The 22,468-nt window shown below is 41.0% G+C and overlaps 1 protein-coding gene across 1 annotated transcript; it reads right to left on the bottom strand.

Moving 5' to 3' along the window:
- Positions 1-20,701: 20,701 nt before the first annotated feature.
- Positions 20,702-22,262, bottom strand: HOXA1 (homeobox A1). Its single transcript, XM_030857401.3, has 2 exons — positions 21,620-22,262; positions 20,702-21,140 (listed from the first exon to the last, which is right to left on the bottom strand). The coding sequence occupies exons 1-2, from the start codon at positions 22,260-22,262 to the stop codon at positions 20,785-20,787; spliced, it is 999 nt and encodes a 332-aa protein (XP_030713261.1). The 3' UTR covers positions 20,702-20,784.
- Between the last annotated feature and the right edge of the window lie 206 nt (positions 22,263-22,468).

Genomic DNA, 22,468 nt, shown 5'->3' with positions numbered 1-22,468 from the left:
AATTTTACCATAAAATGTCATGTGTGATTTTAAGTGCTTTAGAATATATCGTTCCACTGCTGTAAAATTAATTCTTGACGTGTGTATGTGTAAAATGTATATACACACAGTATGAGCATTTGAAGACATGGTCAAATTAGAATATTTTAAATTATATAAAAACTTATTAATTTTTCTTCTATGAATCTTAACTTTACAAAGCAGGGAGCAGCTAAAGTCAACATTAAACCCTCAGAACTTTATTTCAAAATATAAAAGAGCATCAAATTGGCATCACTCTTTGTCAACTATGTGTGTATCAGGCCTTGCAAGTGATTCTACAGTTGCCTCACAGTGGGGCCCTCCAAGCCTGTGAGATATCTGATTCCTGTGCTCTGCTACATATCTAACTCCTGCATCCAGCAGAGAGCAGGGTCATTCTTAGGTCATGGTGGTTAAAGATGGCTGTCAATTCACTGCTTGGGCTGGGTTTCAAGTCTCCTTTATCTCTGTCATATTGATGATTCCTAGTGATATCTTAGGAACTTAACCACACCAGCGATATGCATCTTAATGGTGTGTTTTGTAGCACCAAAGTGTTTGTATTAAAAGCTCAGTATGGTGTATTTGAAAGAGTCTGTTACCCTTTGAAAGCTAAGAACTGGAACAAATATACACTTTTATTTGAATAAACGGTTATGGTTCTATGCTACCTTGCAGATTTTTAAAAGGGGGGTGGTTGTAATAAAACAAGTTGAAACTAGCTCATCCTGCTTTTTCTTATGCAAAAGTAATTATTATTCAGTCAAAAATATGCAGTGAAAAAGAATAATTGCATAAGAGGACACTATAATCCTCAAAGTATCCACCTGGTGTTTTTATTTTGATGAATACCCTTTTGGATCCCTGTGCCCACGCAACTTAATGGTTGTTACAATTCTCTACAGCTAAGGGGAAAGACAAGCCTTAATTGTAAATTTGTACATGCTTTATTGCCAGTGCAATGGCATGAACACATTTAAATTGTCATTCCATTTAATTACTCCAATTTTGACATGGACCTACCACAGATAAAATTGATGGCATGAGTTACGAGCACCATAAAAAAATCACTGCTTTCTCCTCAAGGGGTGAGTATTAAGGTGTTCTTCCATATTCTCTACAGTTATCTGCATTAGGTGAAGAAAAAAATAAAGCATGGTAATAGGATACCCATCCTCAAATTGCTTTCTTCCAAACTGAGTAATGTTTGTGACGTGACAATGATGCATGATCATTTTTTTTAGCTTCTCTGGGTAAGATCTGTGACATTCAAAGAAAAATAAACAAATAAATAAGTAGGCGAGTGGACAAAAATAAAGTTTTCTGCTAAATGAATCCTGTGTTTAATTTCTATCATATTTGTTATTTCTCGGCTTTTTCTCAGCAATATTTAAGATACTCATTATGCTTTTGCCTGAAACAAGTGAAAAACAATCTCAGGAGCTGGGTACTAAGCTCAAGTTGTGTGCAGATGGACAGGAGGTATGACAGGGCTATGGTAATAGTCGTCGCTGGTAATTTAAAACTGGCAGTAAGAGGAAGTCAGCAGCTCTATTCAAGTGAGAGAGTGGCAGTGTGGTGCCTGGCATCCTGGCACGTGTAGCCAAGTGGAAAGGTGCCAGAGATCCTGGCTGAAAGAGCATAAAGTGCTGGCTTTCTCTTCCACAAGTTGACGGAAGAGCTTTAGCAGCACAATAGCAATGTTTTATTTGGCCACATTAAACTGTCTGCTACTTGAGTTCATTTTCCACATTCTAGTTTATGACTCACTGAAAAAAGAAGTTAGTGTTTGCTTAAAATGTCTCCATAAGGGCTTCCCTGGTGGCGCAGTGGTTTAGAATCCGCCTGCCAATGCAGGCGACACGGGTTCAAGCCCTGGTTCGGGAAGATCCCACATGCCGCGGAGCAACTAAGCCACCTGTGTGCCACAACTACGGAGCCTGTGCTCTAGAGCCCACGAGCCACAACTACTGAGCCCGCGCGCCTAGTGCCCATGCTCCGCAACAAGAGAAGCCACCGCAATGAGAAGCCCGCGCACCGCGATGAAGAGTAGCCCCCGCTCACCGCAACTAGAGAAAGCCCATGCACAGCAACAGACCCAATGCAGCCAAAAATAAATAAACAAAATTTAAGAAAAAAAAAGTCTCCATAAACCTCCCTCCCTGTCCCATGGAGAAAACCTAAATTTCTAAATAAATCTATAAATCCATTACCCAAATAGATGATGAATCAAAGCATCTCTTTTCTTGGTCTTTTAAACTTGAAACTGTCATTGAAAATAAGCTCATATTTATTTGGCTATTGATCAAGTCGAAATCTTCAATAAAAATATTCTGCCATTTGGTTTCATCCCAAGCTTCCTTTGTCTTTCAATTAAGAAATGGTTTTATGTTATACCAATAGAGTGAGATATTCAAAGGATTAAATCAATAGACTATAAATTATATGTGAAAGAAAACATCAGGTCATTGCCCTGACACAACAGATTTATTATTAAAGTAGGCAACTCCATGCCAATTCACTACATTAGTTTTTATAAAGTAAGAGACAGGGAGAGAGCAATGATAACTTTGGCTTTCTCTTGCTTTTAATGGTTCATTGAAAATAGCTACTTATCTCCTATTATTTTAGCTTGCTATAATAATGTCAAGCCAAGAAAAAAAAGATAATCACCATTATGGGAATGTATATTTAATTCAAGTTTGACGGACTATTCCTTAATCTGATTCATGTATTTGTAGAGTAGCCAGAAACACTCTAAAATGCATAGTGATTCTCAGGTACACATAAAAACTCCATTATACAGGTTACATTAGGTTTAGAGCACAAAACATCAGGCAGTTTTGGTTGTACTTTCATAGGCATGTTACTAGATGAACAACCACATTGCAAAGCCTACCCACAGCCCACCAGCTCAAACCTACCTGTGCTAGCAACATCAAGAATAACAGCTGAATCCTAAGTGGACCCTTTAGCTTCACTATGTTTCCTGGAAACTACTGTCTTTGAAAATATAAAGCATATTTTTGCTCCAAACATGCATATGGACCCATACTCCATTTGTGGATTCTCTGCATTTCCCTTGCCATTCTTGAATAATTATTACCCTGATTTCAGTGGAGGTTTGATACAGGCTTCTAAAGGCCATCTCAAATGAAGGAGGAATAAACTCACCTATTTCTTTTGATAAGGCTTAAGGAGGGGGATCCTCATCAACCAATCCCCCAGATACTTTCTTCCAGGGAAAATGGGATTAAATAAATATTAAAGGTGAGGAGGTATGATTGAATCAGGGAGGGAAGGCTGACCACCACCACCACTACTTCTTAGTGATACAGGAATGATAAATAAAAAAATCCTCGGGTCTTCTTGGCAACAAACGGTGTCTCCACCACTGCTGACCCTTGCTGGTTGCCTTATTACTGATCACTCCAGATTCTCCACACTTCTGAATTACACTACTGGTGTTGCACATGCAATTTCACTCTATTTATAAGTAGTGGTTACTCATATCCAGACTATAGAGAACTCCTAAAACTCAACAATGAAAAAGACAACCCAATTCAAAAGTGAGCAAAGGACTTAACAGACATTTCCCCAAAGAAGATATATAAATCACCAATAAGCACATGAAAAGATGAATGAATGAATGAGAAAAATGTGATACACACATACGATGAATACTACTTAGCCTTAAAAAAGAAGGTAATTCTGCAATATGCTACAACATGGATGAAACTTGAGGACATTATGCCAAGCAAAATAAACCAATCATAAAAAGACAAATACTGTATGATCTCACTTATTTGAGGGCAGTCAAAATCATAGAGACAGAAAGGAGAATGGTGGCTTCCATGAGCTGGAGAGAAGAGAGGAAGGAGAGTTACTGTTTAGTGGGTATAGAGTTTCAGTTTTATAAGACGAAGACTTCTAGAGATGGATGGTGGTGATGGTAGCACAATGTTATGAATGTACTAAAAACACTGAACTTTATACTTAAAAATTGTTAAGATAGTAAATTTTATGTTATATGTATTTTACCACAATTAAAAAAGGAAAAAGTAGTGGTACTATACTCTACAACTCTCCATAAAGGCTAAAATATAACTGGCAATTCCAAGCGTTGGCAAGGATGTGGAGTAATTGGAACTCTCATACATTGATGATGAGAGTATAAATTGGTACAAGTACTTTAGAAGAGTATTTGGCAGCATGCATTAAAACTAAACATATGCCTAGCCTATGATCCAGCAATTCTACTCTTAAGAATATATCCAAGAGATATGAGTGCACATTCTCACCAAGAGACAGCAACTAGAATGTTCAACTTTACTCAGAATAACCAAATATCAGAAACATCCCAAAAGCCATCACAGTAGGATGGATAAATGAAATGTGGTATATTCATACAGTAGAATACTACATAGTGATTTTTTTTTAATAAAAACTATTATTACTAGTTATAACATGAATGAATCTTACAGGTATTACATTAAGCAAAAAAGCCATTACAGTACCTACTATATAATTCCATTTACATGAAATACAAGACTAATACATTGGTAGACGTCAGAATAGTGAGAGGAGGGTATTGACTGGAAAAGCACAGAACAGAACATTTTGGGGTGCTGGGAAAGTACTATATCTTGATCTAGGTGGCAATTATACATGTATGTGATAAATCTTAAAAGGATTATAGAAAAAAGTCAGACAGAAAAGTCTACTTTTGTATGGTGGTATGATTTCACTTATATGACATTCTGGAAAGGGTAAAACTATAGGGATAGAAAACAGATCAGTGGTTACCAGGAATTTAGGGTGGAAGGAGGTGACTGACTTGCAAAGGGACACAAGAGAACTTTGGGGGATGATGGAAATGGCCTATATCCTGACCATGGTGGTGCTAGATGACAGAATATAGTTATCAAACCTCATCGAACTATACATTTTAAAAGGCTGAATCATCTTATAGCTGCTCAGATAACTTTCTAGACCCAAGATGGATCCACTCCCACCTGGGATGCCATGTCAGCAAACCAAAACTTAGATAACTTTTGTGTCCCTGTGATTGCTCCGCTAGACCAGAAACTCAGTGTACCCCGTCAGCCAATCCCCAAATGCCAAGCCAACTCTCACCTCAAACAAGGTTTGACTCTGTGGCCCCAGCCAATCAGATATTTTCTATTTGTCTCTTCCCTGTTCTTAATTCTTTATCCTGTTAAAGGTTCTTGCTCCATTTTGCAGTTCTCCAAAAGGAGACTGTTCACTTCTTGAAGTGCTAAATAAGTTTATTTGTATCACCTAAATTGTCTTCTTTAATTATTTTTTAACATAACTAAATTACAATTCAATACCTACTTTAAAAATATTTAACAATCTGTACACTTAAGATTAGTGCAATTTATACACTTACTATACTAAGTATATTTTATACTTCAATAAAAATTGTGAAATTAAGATTTTTTAAAGTAGAGCTTAAATGGGTTCTAAGACATGTGTTCCAGTCCAAACTCTGCTACTGGTTTGCTATGTCAAACACTCTAGTTGTTGCAACTAGTAGAAACATAGAAAGTATCATGTCTGGAATGAGCCCTGAGGTTCATATAGGCTCCCTCACCCCAGAGAGGAGAAGCGATCTGTGATGTGCCACACAGCTACTCAGTGTGGAGTCAGAAACTAAAACCTAGGACATCTGGCTCTCAAACCAATACTCGAGTTCAATTCCAGTTCAAGGGAGATTGAAAAGAAAAGAAAGGAAAGCCAAACTGACCATTTGGCACTGCATAAGCCGCAAATTTTCAGCTAATCGTGCAGCACTGGGCCTCTGATGGTACATATTTGGTCTCCACTTCCAAAGGTACTGAGAGAACCAGCCAGAAACTTGCAAAGTGCCTTGAGCTATTTAAGCAGGCTCTACTTGAATAATCTGAGGTATCAGAGATCCTTTGATAACAGCAATTTTCCACAAAATGTAAATTATGGCGGTCCCCATTTAGGGAGCTCCAACTCAAGATCAAATCTTGACATATCATCTACCAGTCCAGGGCCATCTCCAACACCACTTAGTCACGCAAAGTACACAGACTGTTCTACTACTGGGAGAGTTATTTTAGGGTATAATCTAGGTTATACAACCCTTAATTAACTCCTCTAAAAATGTAATTCCTCTGCAACAAAGTCAACTTTTTAAAGTGCACACATGCACAGACAGCCAGATCTTAACAAATCCTATAAAGTAGTGTTCACGCGCCATACAGTTCCCAACACTGTCCTGACGAAAGCACGAACATGAGTGGTCCTGCCATACTTCTCTCTAAAATTGAGACATTAAGGAAGTGTTAAATCAGTGGCCCCTACTTCCCCTTTCTGTGCTCTGTTTCTACCTAGATGACCCTTTGACCTCCCATCCTCTCCTGCCACTCTAAGGCCCAAGCACCAACTTCTCTCTAACTTCCACCCCCCTGTCAAAACAGAAAAGGCCCTAGTATCAGTTATTTACACTTTTTGACTGACTGATTGGTTACACTTTAGTGTCAATAAGCTTTAGTCAGTATATTCGTTCAAGCAGCATTTACCTTTAAACCATTTTACCCCTCATTGTATACTGAAAGGTCGATTCTCCATTAAAGAATTTTGAATTTCAATTTAACTTTAGTAAGCAAGTAAGAAAATACTTCGGAAACATGGAAGAACTTGAGATCACACTTTGTGTACCCAGCCTTGGGGAGTCATGAACCGCATTAGAATAGCTGAGAGGCTATAGAAAGAACCCAAAGAATTTTTCCCTCACCCACTCACTCATTCACCCATTCATGCATTCAGCAAACGTTTATCAAGTGTCTACCATGTGCTAGGGATTGTACAAGGCAGAGAGAATGATTAATAAGATATGGTCTCTATCTTGGAGTACTTTACAAAGAAGAGTAACAGCCTGGTTAAAAGAATTTAAAGTCCAAAAGTAAGAAGTGCTCTAACAAATGAAATGCTGAAGGAGGACGATTCGCTTTCCCTGGGACAGGTTTCACAGAAGACAGACCTATGAGCTCAGCTGGAAGCAGTCTGGCAGGCTGAAAGGCAGAGAAAGGGGCAAAATGGGTTCCCTAAATCTTTTGGCCAAATATACTGGGGAGATGGGAAGGAAATGTTTACCTTTTTTGTGCAAAGAGCATTTAAGGCAGGAGGAGCTAACACCAAACCCAGTGTCTTCTGCAGCCACAAACAAAGATAACTTGGGCTGTGGCAGCAGCTGGGGCCCTTCATTTCATCTGTAGTCACATGACCAGGCCAGTTGATGATAAGCCAAGATGCCCTGAGCCACTCAAAGGGAAGGACAGGTGCAAGCGCTGTCATAGAGCTCCATGCTCAAGCCACACTTGTAAAGATGTGATTTCTCTATCAGGACACATCATCGGAACATAAATTTTATCCATATCCTTTAAAATAGTTACTATTTGGTTTTGCTCTGTTTTCAGCCGTAGAATTTCCAAGTCTTTGTTAGTGTCAAATTTAGGTTAACAAAGAGAAAAGGCTGGTAATCAAGTAATATCCTTGCCTCAAAATAGCTCCCTTCTGATTAGGAAAGTCTTACCTAACTGTAGCAGCTAAAAGCTTATTTCTGGGAGCTTGCTGAAGACATGGAATTCATCTCCCAATTCTAACAAGGCCAGGTAGGTACCCACAATACCCAGAGCCACCCATGCCCCCTTTGCTCAATTTCTTGGCCTTAGCAAATTTCTTAGACCTTTAACCCCCCTTGTCCCAAAATTTGCAGGTGAATAGGTTGTGTCATGAAACATATTTGATGTTATCTTAGTCTACATCTAGCATTTTGTATCATAAATATTTTTCTGGGATTCTAAAACACAGCTCTCAAACCCCTATTTTATTCCAACCTCTGATAATGTAAGAATGAATATTCATTCTTTCAACAAACATTTATCCAACAATGAAGTAAATGATTAGTTATTCCCCAAATACCCATTCTCTAGTATCCTTTGCATTTCCTAGTATCCTTTGCAGCTAGGTGTGGCCATGTGACTAAGTTCATCACAATAAAATGTGAGTGGAAATTGTGTGCCACTTACAAGTCACTTCCTTCGTAGGAAATTGCTTGCCTTCCACTTTCCCTCTATCACTCTTCCTAAAAACTGAAATGGGAAAGTGGAGGTGACACAGCTTCAACCGTACAGACAAGACCTAAGGAATGTTGGAAGAGCACAATGGAAGATACCCACCTTATGAATGACCTCACGGAGCTAAGGCAGCCCAGCAGTCTGGGCTCTTATATTTCTCTGAAATTTTACATGCAAGAGAATTAAAGTCAGCCATATTTAAGCCACTGTATTTTTAGATTTCTTTGTAACAGTAGCTTAGCTGGACCCCAATTAATATAAACAATCATTCAATGTCCATTGAGCATTTACTATGTGACAGGAACTGTATGCTGAGGAAACATAAAGTAGTGAATGGACAGAAAAGCCCTCTGGGCATAGGTTGCTTATGGTCTAGAAGAAGAGACAAACTATATATATAAAACTACATCTGCAAACTCTGATAGTATGTAAAGGAAACAGAGGGTGCTCAGGTAAGGCCTCTCTGAAGAAGCATGGTTTAGCCTCAAGATCTTAGAAGAAAATGGGGAGGGGGGAGTGATTCCAGGTTGCAAGTCCCTCAGACAAGAAAGAGCTTGGCTCTTTGGACGGAACTCAAGAAGCCAGGTGAACAATGTGAGTAGTGTAGCATTAGAAGGAAAGGCTCTTCTAACGAGAGATATAAACACATATATGTATAATTGCATAGTTACACTAAACCATGGGTGAATTATCTTGCTTTTAGAGTTGTTCCTAACTTTATTTTCTTTTTTTAAGCCAGAAGTTTTTTTAAAAAAACTTCCTCTAGTCACTCACATATTCCAGATCTGGATCACCTTGAAACCATTAAGAACTCTATCTAACTTGGTAGCATCCCTAGATTCCATCTACAGAATTTTCCCAAAATTAAATCCCCTTTTTCCTAAGCATACAATTTCCCCAGGGTCATTTCCAACTGTCTCACCCTCCATTTTCATCCTTTCTGACTCACAAACACCTGAGAAGCCCCAAGTTTCTACAATTCTGACACTCTTCTCTTTCCATTCCCTTGGCTTTCGCAGTCAAATGGGGGCATGAAGATTACGTTAACATTTCCCCACCATCATGTCTTCTCCAGCAAAGGTCACCTTAAAACCTTAGCATTTGACCCAGATCACATGTTGATCACAGCCCCAACCAGAACTAAAGGCTTACTCTCAAGTTATACGTTTTGGGGAGAAAGGAACGTCACCTGTAATTACTCTATACAACTTTTATAATAAAAGCCTAGAAGTTTAAATGTTTAACTAAATTCTAATAAAAATATTAATTAAAAAATGTTCTCTAACATAAATCAGGTTATATACTTCATTACGATTTGTAAACTCCTTGAAAGGGGATGGTATCTTCTCTCTGTAAAATTTTGCATCACCTCTGAATAAATATTTTAATTAATGAAGGAGCAGAGTCATGAGACAGGATTCAAATAGAAGACAGCAAGAAAGAAACCAGATGACGAGAGAGCAGAAGTTCCTAGTGGGGGAAGGGATGGAATTAGTGGAGGTCAGGAAGAGGTGAAGTTAGAAGGAATTCCTAGAGCCAGGAGAGCAAAACTAGAGGTATTCTCAAGGGCACCCGCAAGTGATAGGTACGGAACCACTCACCTCCCACAATTATTGATGTTCAATTAGGGACTGGATGGGATGCCTTCATGTCATTCTCAAATAAGAAAGAAAAAGCTAGGAGATGAGAAAGATGAAAAGTAAGAAAAAGAAAAATGGGATGAGTCAAGCAAGTTAGGGTAGAGAGTGTATATACAATGTTATTAAGAATGAATGCTCAGGAGCCAGACGGCTAAGTTTAAAAGTGAGCATTGCCATTTTCTAGCTGGGTGACCTCTCTTCTCAGTTTCACCTTCTTTAAAATAAGGATTTTAGTAGTACCTACACCTCATAGTGTTGTGGAGAGGATTTTAAGGTGGCAACCCATGGAAAGTGCTTAGCAGAGTGCCTAGTATAATGTGAGCTATCAGGAAGTGTCAGCTACCCTCGTACACATAGGCTCAGACTCAGAAGAATAACTACTCGAGATGATAAGATAGGAAAGCTGTAAAATAAAATAGGAAATAAGTTCTGTTTTACAACTCAGTTAGATAAATTTGTGTTTTCTTGGTGGACAAAGAGAAGGGCCATCTTTGGCTCTTGTAACATACTTGTTTAGGTTTAACAAAGTGAAAAGGGTGCGTATTAAAAGAGCCCAAAGCTGGGGAAGGAGAGAAAACGGAATTTGAAGAAGCTGCCATTTGGCCATCTTACATAGATACTTTCTAAGCCATCTGGTCCAACTTCCCTCCCACAATTCCAGGCCATAGCCCACAAGCCCTAAAAAAAATTCAGAGCACCACTATTTGGTTTATAATATGGTACATTATCTGGATTCTTAGTTGTAAGCAACAGAAACTAACTGGTGGTTATTTCATTGGAAAAGGATTAAACAAATGGATAGCTCAGAAAATTGCTAGGAAGACTGGAAATCAAGCTTGAAAAATGTTAAGCCCAGCAGCCAGAGCCAATATGTCACCACACAGCCAGTCTGGTAAGGAGACAACTACCCTTACCCCAAACCCTGATGTTGCCAAACCACTAGAGCTAACTGCTGCTGGATGTTTATCTACAGCACCTTCACATGGCTGTGCTGGAAACAGATGAGGCTACCGAGAAAGCAAGGGTATGGCCTTTTCTGGCTCACAGTGAGAAATTCTCTAAACATAAAAGGTTCTGATGTTGGCCAATCCCACTAAAAGAAATAGGGGAGAGGGAGGAAAGAAAAGAAAGAAAAATATCTTATGTAATAAGTAATGATACTTCCACTGTTTTAACTAATCATCAAATAAAAACTATACCACATAAACACAGATAATATTTATGATATAACATAAGTGAAAAAATGTGGAATTCAAAATTGTAGTACACAATAATTGCCTTTAAGTAAAAGTATGCACAGGACCAAAGACTGGACTCTAGAAAAAAGCTATATTTTGGGGAATGTGATGGTAATTGGTAATTTTTTTAATTAATAATTTTATCTGTATGATATTATAGAACCACGCTATTTCTTTACCAGGCTATGAGTATTGCAAGCAAATAATTGTTATTCTGAGAGCTTCAATTCTGTCAGCAATAAAACCCCAAATAGAAAAATTAACTTTTTTGTATGCATGTTCATAATTATATATTTTTAATATATTTTTCAACAGAACTAAGATCATTCATAGTGTACATATAGGTTTATAACAACTTAACACTAGGCTTCTAAAATATAAACATTTTAAATCTGAAATTCAATTTAAGGTTAGTCTTAATTACATTTTACTTTCATATTCTTAAGATATGAGGCTTCAGTATGTGAGAATTAAATACATGGGCTGTCAATTTCAACTTTACTGATCACTCACTATGTAATGGAGAGCAACTTAGAGAACTTCTCTAAACTTCAGTTTCTCCATCTGTAAATGGGAATAGTAAATACCCATAAGGCTGTTATGAAGACTAACTGAGATATGATACACATAAAACTCTTAGCTCAGCATCTGGTACCAAGAAAGTTAATAATAAATATTAACATACAAAGAATAAGTTGTCACAACTTGCTAAAGTCTGGATCTCTCTCACAGAAGGAGTGTATTGGATGTAAGATAATGAATTGCAAGTGAAGTCCTTGTGGTTCATAGGAACCAGAATGCCCTCAACTTCCATGGTGTCTGAATCAGGGAACAACCAGGGAATTAACATGCCATCTGAGCAGCTTGGGCAGGGCAATTAAGAAGCCTGGCTTTTTTCTTGATTTTGTCTCTGTTTCATCTGTCAAATCACATTAAAAAAAATTCTGAAATGGAAGAAATAAAATGGATCAGCCAGTTCCTTTTTACCCTGCTTAATATCCTGTGGGATAGGATGGATGTGAGCAGTCACCTTTTCTGTAAGATTCTTGGAGGTAAGTAGGAAGGAAGAAACCCTCTGGGCATATATCTAGTTATTCAAACCTGCTTATTCTTAATAACTTTTAGATCTTCAGTATTTAATTATTACTGAAATTAATTACTGTTAATTACTATACTTAATATAGTAATTAATCATTAATGTTATTAATATATCTAGCTTGAGATTAACTTTTGCCTGCCAGTTCTAATATCCACTTAAGTACCTATTAAAGATATAAGAAAATATTTTTTTTCTTACCACTATTGCTGCTAGTACCTTTCTGGACCTTAGGTTCTTCACCTGTAAAGTAGAGAAACCAAATTAGATGACTTCTAATGTCTCTTCTTGTCTTAGATTCTGTGATTCAAAACTGAATAATATCAGTAATATTGTAATGTTTGTAATTATGCCAAGTCCTTGTTCACTTATGAAAATTAGAAAAGGGAAGAAGCAAATGTATGTGTTTCTACATACAATTCAATCTGACTTTGTGCAGACTGAGTTCTGAGAATAACTGACTTCTGAAGACTGGCTCTCTTTAGGCCTCATGATACATTCCTCGAAGTTCTGGTTGTTCTTGTTATTCTCAGTCAAGAAGTGTAAAGTGGTAAACTATGAGGACTGGCCCCTTTGGGTGAGGATGAATTATTCTTTTCCTTTATTCTTTAAATGCAAATTGTGACTGATTTTCAGTATATCAAATAACCAAATGAAAGCTGGGGGGTGGGACTTCATGCATTCAAATGTTTCCAACCATATGGATGTTAGCTTTCATAGAGACAACACATTTATATTTTACATTGAATACTTCCAATTTTCTGCACATGTTAGGCATGCCACAGACATCATTTGTGAATATAAACAGTATCTTTCTTCTCCCTGAAAATTATTTCCTTAACCAATTAGTGTCAGACATGAAAAAAAGTCAGTATTAAGTTAATCCTCTCATTGACTTTACTGTTAATTTTGACCTCTCTCTTTAGCTTTGTTTTCATTCAAATACTTGCCATTTGCTAATTTTCCCGAGAAGGTACAGCCATAGTTTGCACATACATCTGATATTAAACAGTCAGCTCCCCCAGCTCTCTAATTCTTTACCAGCGTGATAGTACCTGTATCAAACACCAATAGCCTGATAACTCTTTGTAGAGGACTTATGTGGTTGGCACCGTGGAGAAACACTACAACAAAATGCATAAGAATTTGGACTCTGGATTCAGTGGACAAGTTACTTAACATCTTATGCCTCTCCGTTTCCTTATCTGAAAATCAAAAGAATAAAAACACTTCCTTCTTGGTGCGGATTAAATGAGTTAATGTAAGTAAAGTATTTGACATAGGGCTTGGCTCAGAGTAATCCTGAATAAACACCAGACTTTCAAGATTCTGAAAAATCACATAAATTTTAGAGGGTAACTTAAAAGTCAACAAGAACATTTGCCTCATTTTATAATTTAAGAATCTCAGAGTATAGAAAGGTTAAGTATCCTACCTACCTAAGCTTCTCCTGTGAAAGAGAAAAGACTAAACACAGGTGTCCTGAATTCCAGTCCAGAGCACTTTCCTCAGGGACTGTCTCCTCATTATTAAACGTCAAGAGCCCTGCCCTCAAGAAGCTTAAGATCTCTCAGGGGGAGTCAAAACACACACAACTCCCGTTACTTGTTCTATAACAAAGCTTCCGGCGCAAAAGGTGGAGCTCTGAGGGGCTCAGCTGATAGAGTGGAAAGTAGTACAGGAAACTTTCTAGAAAGAAGTGCGACTTGAGGCAAGGCAGGGTTTGACTCTACAACTGAATAAGGAGAGGACATTTGAGAAGCAAGGCTGTTTCCCTGAGCAGAGAAGTACTTGTCTCTCTAGGAACATTCACTGTTTAGAAACTCACCACACCTGCAACCCTCACCTCTCCCGTCAAAGCATCTTAGTCGAACTAGCAGGGGAATGAACATATTACTCAATTAAACGTATGTTGAAAATATCTGAGAGGAGGGGGCAGGCAGGGAGTAAAGTCCCCCTCCGCTTTCAAATCAGAAAAGTGAACTAGGGGGCTAGGTTTCCGACCTGGGTTTCTTCTCCTGGAGGTGAATGTTCTGTCCAGGACCCCGTGGGGCAGGGCGTGGTTCGCGAGCTGGACGGAAGGCCTAGGCCCTCACCCGGAGGAGTCGGGCGGCCGCCTGCGGCATTTTAGGCCGAATCTCTCAGGCCCTGCGACTCCATCCCCGGAGCAGCCAGACGCAAGAGGTGCCGGCTGGGAAAGAAGGAGGAGACGGGAGGCGAGGTGGTCCCTTGAGGCCCGGCGGGGCTCTCAGACGCCGCGGGAGACGCGCCCTGACTCCGGCGGCGTTCACGGTCAACCCCGCGGGCGCTGCTCGGCTGCCCGGCTGCTGCCTCCTGTTCCGCGTGGGTCCCGCGAGGACGTGAAAGGAAGCGCGGCGTTCGCTCCGGAAGGCGGGGAAGCCGAGGGGGCAAGTCGTTATAGCCGCGACGTCTGGGCTGCCCTCCACCCCCGCGGGCCCGCGGAGACCGGACGGCACCCCCCGAACCCCGTCCCTCAAAGCAGTAGCACCGGCCGGGTCTCCGCCCCCGCCGTGCTCTCGCCGAGGCTGGGGCAGCTGCCCCCTGCGCGCCCTGAAGCAAGGAGCCCATTTGCTCCTCAGAATGGAAAATTCCCGTCCAAGAACATTACTGATATTGGGGGGAGGGGTGTCCCCTACCATCTCAAATCATTGCTTTCTGCCTTCGTATGAGTCTATGGCGATTTTTCTGTTAAAAGGTAGCAGGTCGTAATTTGTGAAGTGTCCAGCGCGGCTCAAAAGTCGCCCGATTTAAAAAAAAAGTCATTCAATAATTTTTCCTTTATTTTCTGTTGCAAGCAGTTGCTTGGTGCTTTTTTTTTCTTTCTTTCTTTCTTTTTTAACTAACCCAGTAACCACCCAAACCTAAAAGGAAAACGTAAAACAATCTGATTTCTATAGATTAGCCCTGTGACTAGACGTTTTACAAACACATTTTTAACAAGAAAAATGTAATGGGATGTTTAAAAAATGGAGACATATTTTAGATGTGTCTGGAGATGTTGAGAAAGAAACATTGGGCTTTTCACTTATTTACAATAAGCTCAAAATGCAGTCTTTCCAGACTGTTTTGCATGATGTAATTGGGGTTTGGGATTGGGGGTGGTGGGGTCATAGGCTAGTGTCTACGGAGCAGCGTTGATTATTACTTGGTTTTCAGTTCTGCGGCCCGAAGGTCAGCTATATTTGATGATTGGTGTTATTAAAAATAAGGCTCTAAAACGCTAGGGATTCCAGTTAAGCTCTTCAAACACTGACAGTCGTAGATGTCCCTTTGGGCAGCAGGTTCTGCTGAGATCAGTAGAACCCCAGTGAGGAAGGAAAACGAGGCAGGTTGTGTTGTAAGGAAACTTTATGTTAATTGTTTGGGCTTGAGGTGCCTTGCGTGCGTGTGTGTGTGTGTGTGTGTGTGTGTGTGTGTGTGTGTGTGTGTGTGTGTGTGTGTGTTTTAGGTAAATGAGTAAGTGGTGGAGAAAAGAAATTTGGACCAGAACAATTCAGGAGGATATGCTGTGCCACAAAACAAACAGAAACAAACAAGCACCAAAAAAAAAAAAAAAAAAAAACGATTCAGGGTTAAGACACCCCCTGGAATGTTCCTTGCATCTCTAAGCCCTTCCTGGCTGATACCACTTGACAGTTTAAGGGAGGTTGTTGAACTTGGGTACAAACAACTCCTCTTTCATTTGTTCTTCTCTAGTCTAGGTTTAGAAACAACAACAACAAATATACATATGTTGAACATTGCCTGCTCGCTCTATCTCTATTTTTATATTTTTAGAACATATGTCTTTAACAGCAAGTAGCCCAACGTTTTGTTGTTCAAAGAAGATGGCAGAAACATTCCATCTGCCATACTGGGAGATTGTTTCAAAGAGTCAGTAATCCTGATGGCCTCAAAATCAAAAACTTGACTGAGTGTGTGGCTAGTAAACCAGAAGTAGAAAAATTTAAACAATATCCAGCCTGAAACTAATCATATTGAGTAAATGGGAAGGAACAAAATAAAATCAGGAATTTAGAATTCAGTGCACTGGCCTCAGGTGCTAAGCCACTCTGGGTTTTATTTAGGAAATAAGAGCATTGATATTATGTGCTCTGTGTCAAATCAGTCCACCTCTGGGTGCCTTATCTCTCTGACTCATAAAATTAGAGTTTGGGTAGATGGATTTCTATCCATTCTGGTCACCTAAACACAAGAAGTCCTAAGACAGAACTTCCGTGTGTTCTCAGAAATGCAGGAAAAAGTAGATTATCTTCAGCAGAGGGTCACCAAAGTTAGCCATCTAGTGAGTAGCTCATCTGATAGGGGCATGATGTTCTTGTGTGTGTTGAAAAAGCCATAGCATTTCCAAGAGAGGTATTTTACAGTCCCAACCCATATTAAGAAAGATGCTGTTCACGCACCGTTTTCAAAGTTTTAAAACAGAAGTTTGCCTGTCATTCAAAATAGTAAATTAAAGACACAGACTCCTAGAGCTTCTACTGCAAGGATGATTATTCTTCAGGAAGAAACACAAACAGCAGTGACCGTTTTTTTCACAGACGTGCTCAGCCATCAGAAAAGCTTAATAAGTCCCTATTTAGTATGCATTTATGCAGTGATTATATGAACTTTGACCTCTGAAGAGCTGTAGCAATTAGCTTCAGGGTCCAGCATCTTCTCCCACCATTCCCCACTGGCTTCCTTGGGTCTTCCTTTCATCTCAGCAGTTCGTATGCTCGGAGGGCATAAAATTTTAAAGTTGACTTTCCACCTGAGGTATTTGCTTCTGCACAAGGCACTTCCCCCTCCACTCCCCCCATCTGATGTCTAAACAGCCATCTCAGATGGATATTGGGGCTCTGATTGTCGATATTACTCAAACGCAAATGGATTTCAGTTCAATCTTGCCCTGTTCTTTCGCAAAGAAGATACACTCTAATGGCCCAAAGAGCTTCATTTCATAGTTCGTGGCACCTGAAATAAATCGGATCTCTTCTGTCAGGCTAATTGAATGTTTTTTAAATATTCCATGTAATTTATTTTAAGTCAAATGAAACCTAGTGGCTTGGCAGAAAGCTAGAGGAGACAGGAGAAGGGCAGCTGGAAAGTCCCTCTCCACCCCCCCCCAAAAAAAGTCAGGAAGGGAGAGGAAAGTGTTTTAAGTTTCTAGTAAACACTGTTTAGCAAAAGAATAATAGGCAAGTTAACCCTTTCCCAAAGAGGGATGGAACTATAATTGTTGCCTTTAGCAGAGAGCTCAGATAAACCACTGGGACTCATTCTAAAGTGACCCATCACTGCATTCATCTCTTCTTGAACTTTCAGTGAACCTGAGATTAAACAGGGGTGAGCAGCTAAGCAGTTTGTTGTTAGCAGGCTTTTCAACAACCCTTTCAGACTGAGTAAATATTGATCGGTTTGAATCTGATTGCCCCAGAGGAAAACACCAGGACATCTGAATAGCCTCCAAAAGTAAACTTTCAAAGGTGAAGCCGAGAGCAGACTTCAGAGTCACAGCACAATTTCAACTCAGCCTCAGTTGGGGACACCCTAAATTTCTGGAGTACTTTGAATGAAGGTGAGAGAAGTGAGGAAAAAGCATTGGAAAACTGGAATTTTATATTGTGATTATCCCAAGTCCCTAATTGAGACTCTTGTCCTTTTTAAATTTATCAATAAAATGTTATTTTCTGTTTTCCGTCTTCTGTCATTTCAGTTACCATGGCTGTCATTTTTCAAGGAGCTAACTGTGCTCCTCAGAGACCAAAACAGAAAAAGAGAGACCTTGAAATAGGATGTGTTAAGCGCCTTTGATTTAATCGATTGGGACAACTAAAAAGATACAAATGTTTTCCTTGTTGAAAGGTATATTAATGTTTCCTAAATGCATTGCTTGTTAATTGATTTATTCCACGACCTAGAGAAGGCTTGGGATGTTTAGCCATAATTCATCATCCTCCTCTCTCTCAGCTACGTTAAAACCAGCACCTAGAAGATTGGAATCTCCGGATTCCAGCGGGTTGGCCCTGCTTTTAGATATTGAAATCTCGGCAGTGGCATGCAAATGACACTTTAACACATTAAAGTATTTGGAAACCAGCCATCTGTTTCGCTGTGTGGCTTTACACTAATAAACAAAAGATACTGTATACGGCCAGGCGGGAAATGAAAGAAAGAGTTGGCTGACTTTGAAGTTCTCCTCCATCCACTTGAGTCTTTTAGAAGCAACCCCAGAACCCAGGAGCTGAGGGGAGGGCACTGGGTGCCCTTGATATGGCCGCGGCAACTGCGCCCGCAGAGTCCCGGCTCACTCTCTTTGACAGGGAACCACAGGAAATCTCAAGGATGCTCTAGGAGGCCTGCAAATTACAAGTTTTTGTAAGATTTCTCACTACCCACCCACCCTGAACCCGAGCCCATCCTTTGTGAAACACCCTTTGGAGCGGAAGTCATATGTCTGTATTTGTTTGTGATGCGGTAAAATTTCTGCTCTACTCTTGGGGTTAAGTTAAAGCCTCCAAAAATGTGTGAAAGTAAAGGGAACGTGGTAACCGGTCTAGGAGGAGAGTCACTTTGAACTTTCTGATTTGCTGGCTTCTTCTGTCTGAGACCAGCAGACACATGCATTGGTCAGAAGCAACTTGAATATGGACAGACTTCAGGGCGGCTTCCACAAGTTCACCTGGAAGAACCTATTGAGCCCAGAGAAAATTAAAATGTTTTTCTGGGTTATGTGGCATGGAAATTGAGCGGTAGACCCGTTACAGCCATGATGGCTGTGAAATCAAAGCTGAATCTGATGGGAATGAGATATGTAACCCAGAAGGAATTGGGAGTAGGGGTTTAAAAAGTGGAAGGAAGGAGTGGATCTTGACAGGAGGAATTGGAGGAGGGATGCAAAGGTTTACTCAGTACAGACCACACTCAATTTAAAGAGTGGAATATTTTGGCACGCTGTCCAACAATCCAGAAAGAAGGAAGAGGGGTGGGGTGGGGGCCCCGTCCTCAAACAGCTTTATACTGGAGCTAATTAAATGTGAATCTCTTAGCTCTTGGTTCATTGATGTGAGGAAAGACTGACTGAAGAGTTTCAGCTTTTGAAGGGGATTCTGTTTATATATATGTCAACGTTGAGTTGGAGGTGAAAAGGTTAGCACTTGACCCAGGAAGTATCCATGTTTGTTTCAAAAATAGATCTGCTTCATAAATTTCTTCACCATTCATTTTTTTCCATAATGAACTTTGATTGTCATAAAGCAGCCGCTGCTATTTTAAAGAAAATCAACCTATTACATAGACATCGTTAGGTGCAATTACACTCATAGGGGAAGCTTCAGCTACATAATGAAAAGCCTTTCCTTTTTTTTTTCAAGAAAAGGCCCACCTCTTTGAAAATACACACCACACTTCTCTCCCCCATGTGAAATGAGCCAACTTTGTAGGAACCAGCAAATTGTAGCCAAGCCAAATACACAGATGCGTGAGCATATCTGAAACCTGAATATATTTATTACAGACATCTTAAGACCCGTAAATTCTGCTCTGGATCACATCACTCCGGGATCTCTGAGCTGTTCATGATTGTACAGGAAATGGGGACTATCACAAAGGATAACTGATAGAACTCAGTGTGGTACTTCAGGGACATCAAAACATTGTGCGACATGCAAAAGACTGTTCACGAATCACACAAAATATACATTCATTGTGCCATCCATCACATTAACAATTGGGCCGAAAATATATCATATCCAGCTAAGACAACTGTGGAAGGAAGAAGCTGGTTTGAATAATACATTTAGATGCTGAATAATCCAGCACAAATTTTAAATAGAGTGTGGCCAGAGAAACAAGAAAGGAGTGGGGATGGGGAGAGACTTAGCACAGGAAGCAAGGTTTCTGACCCTTGTATTCTGCAGGCCTTCTGAACTCACTGAAAGAACAAATTGAGGCTACCATCTGAGGCATCTGATTGATTTTAAATGACAGCTTTTAATTCTTTAACCTATAATCACATATAAAGTTGTACCAGCTTTGAGAGTTTGCCCACTGTGTTTTAGTCACTTAATCAAAACATTTCTAGAAAATCTGTATAAAGGGAAATCTTTCAGGACAAAGCATTTACAACCAGCAAACTCACACACATAAAATTGAATTAAATTAAGGGATGAATTAATTGTGTAAACACTCTCATGGTGTATCTGTTCTTCATGAGCTCCTGGACCCTCTTCTCTCTCTCTCTAGCCTACTTTAAGGGCAAAGTAGGGGAGAACTGTGAATATACAGATAGATAAAAGATGAGAGGCCTCGCTCTGACATGTTTCGGCTGGCAGAGGAAACTATTTTCCAAAGGGCATCTGAAAGGAACAGTAGGTTCTGTCGAAATCTCCTAAAAGTAGGGGTGTTAGGTGCCATTGGAAAATTGATGCTGGCCCTCAATCTGCGCTACGGAGCTAACACCCCCCTCCCCCCTCATCAAGTTTCTAATCCAGAATTCTCTGGAAACCCATTATCCTGGCCAGGAGTTCCCCAGATAGGATCAGAAAGGAAGAAAAAGATTGTAAATGGAGAGGAAGATAAGCTAAGAATGTGCTTTGGGTAAGAAGTCCCAGCCGGAGGAGTAGCCTGGGCTGCAGAGTGGGGCCGGGGCGGCCTCAGTGGGAGGTAGGTAGAGTGTCTGAGGTAGAAGACCCCGGGGAAGGAACGCAGGGTGAGGAGCTGGACTTCTCTGAGGATTCCTCGGCCTTCTCCTCGCTTCCCGTCGGAGTGGCTGGAGAGATGGGCAAGAGGCCCTCCTTCTCTCGTTTCTTCTGCTTCATTCGGCGGTTCTGGAACCAGATCTTCACCTGGGTCTCATTGAGCTGCAGGGATGCGGCAATCTCCACCCTGCGGGCACGCGTCAAGTACTTGTTGAAGTGAAACTCCTTCTCCAGCTCTGTGAGCTGTTTAGTAGTGAAGTTGGTACGCACTGCATTGGGTTGACCCACGTAGCCATACTCTCCGACTTTCCCTGGGGGCAAGGTGGGAAGCGATGAGAGGAAAAGGTAAAAATTTTTATAATCGATATGAGATTCCGTACACGCTTCAGAGCAACCTTCGGGTAAAGAGGAATCAAGAATTTCTGAACATAAACTGGGCTTGGGAGGGTGAGTGATGAGGTGTAAAGTGTTAATCTGAAATCAACCATTAGCATGGTCAGACCGTGATTAATGGAGCCTGGAGATATTAACAGGACGCCCCCCCCCACACACACACCTACCCACTTCCCACTTCCTACTTCCCAAACCTCTAAAACCCAGCCCCTTTGGAAATACAGCAGTCCCAGATGCTCCTTTGCCCCAACGCACCTGGGTAAACCACCCCACACCCTACAACACAGGTGGGAAGCAAGAACTTTAAAAAAAAAACATGATTAATTTTCCTTGGAAACTAAGCATACCAGCTCCTTCCAAAATCATCAAGGAGCTTTCATGGAATGGCAAGACTGACCTGTTTTGGGAGGGTTTCTTTTGACTTTCATCCAGTCAAAGGTCTGTGCTGGAGAAGATGTCTCTGATGCAGGGGAGCGACAGGCTTCTTGGTGGCTGGCGTGGAGAGGGGACAAGGAGTTATTATACGTGGCCAGGGCCAGGCTCTGGTGCTCTTGTCCATATGAGTGGTGAATGTACTGAGGCGAGCCCACCGCGCCCCCGGCATAACCCTCGTGGTGGTGGTGATGCTGGACCATGGGAGATGAGAGATTTCCAGAGTAAACAGCGGGAGCACACGAGGGGTACCCACCACTTACTTCTGCTTCCTGATTTAACGCGTAGGGGCTGTAAGGCGCGCCGAAGTTCTGCGCGCCGTAGCTTGGACCACAACTCGAGTGGGAGTAGGATACCCCCAGGTTCCCAGCAGTCTGGTAGGTGGCCGGCTGGGGGTGGTGATGGTGGTGGTGGTGGGGCGGGCTGATCTGCACCCCCCTGCCCACTAGGAAGCGGTCGTCGCCGCCACAGCTGTTGGCACTGACCGCGCACGACTGGAAAGTTGTAATTCCATGGTCGGAGGGGTAGGCTCGCGCTGAGCAGGTCCCCGAGTCGCCACCGCTGAGGATGGGGTATTCCAGGAAGGAGCTCATTCTTGCATTGTCCATCTGTCACTGAGTGACCGGGTCCTGCGAAGCCCTGGGTGACCGTGCCAACTTTCTCACTTCCTCCATGGGGCCGGAGAAGAAAAATGATATGAATGTACAGTGCGCAAGAGGGGGGGCGGGAGGGCGGAGGGCGCTAGGGGAGGGGCACGTGACTATATCAACCAATGGCGGAGCTTGCTGCGAAAGTTTGCTGGCTCCTGCGGTGA

This window comes from Globicephala melas, chromosome 9 (genome assembly GCF_963455315.2).
Source record: "Globicephala melas chromosome 9, mGloMel1.2, whole genome shotgun sequence".
Taxonomy (NCBI): domain Eukaryota; kingdom Metazoa; phylum Chordata; class Mammalia; order Artiodactyla; family Delphinidae; genus Globicephala; species Globicephala melas.
This window is presented reverse-complemented; position numbering and strand designations above follow the sequence as displayed.

Excerpts from the sequence above, each read along its gene's own strand:
- HOXA1 (XM_030857401.3), bottom strand. The coding sequence starts at position 22,262 with ATGGACAATGCAAGAATGAGCTCCTTCCTGGAATACCCCATCCTCAGC. Across the intron at positions 21,141-21,619 it reads AAGAAACCCTCCCAAAACAG|GGAAAGTCGGAGAGTATGGC; the intron begins GTCAGTCTTGCC and ends CCTTGCCCCCAG.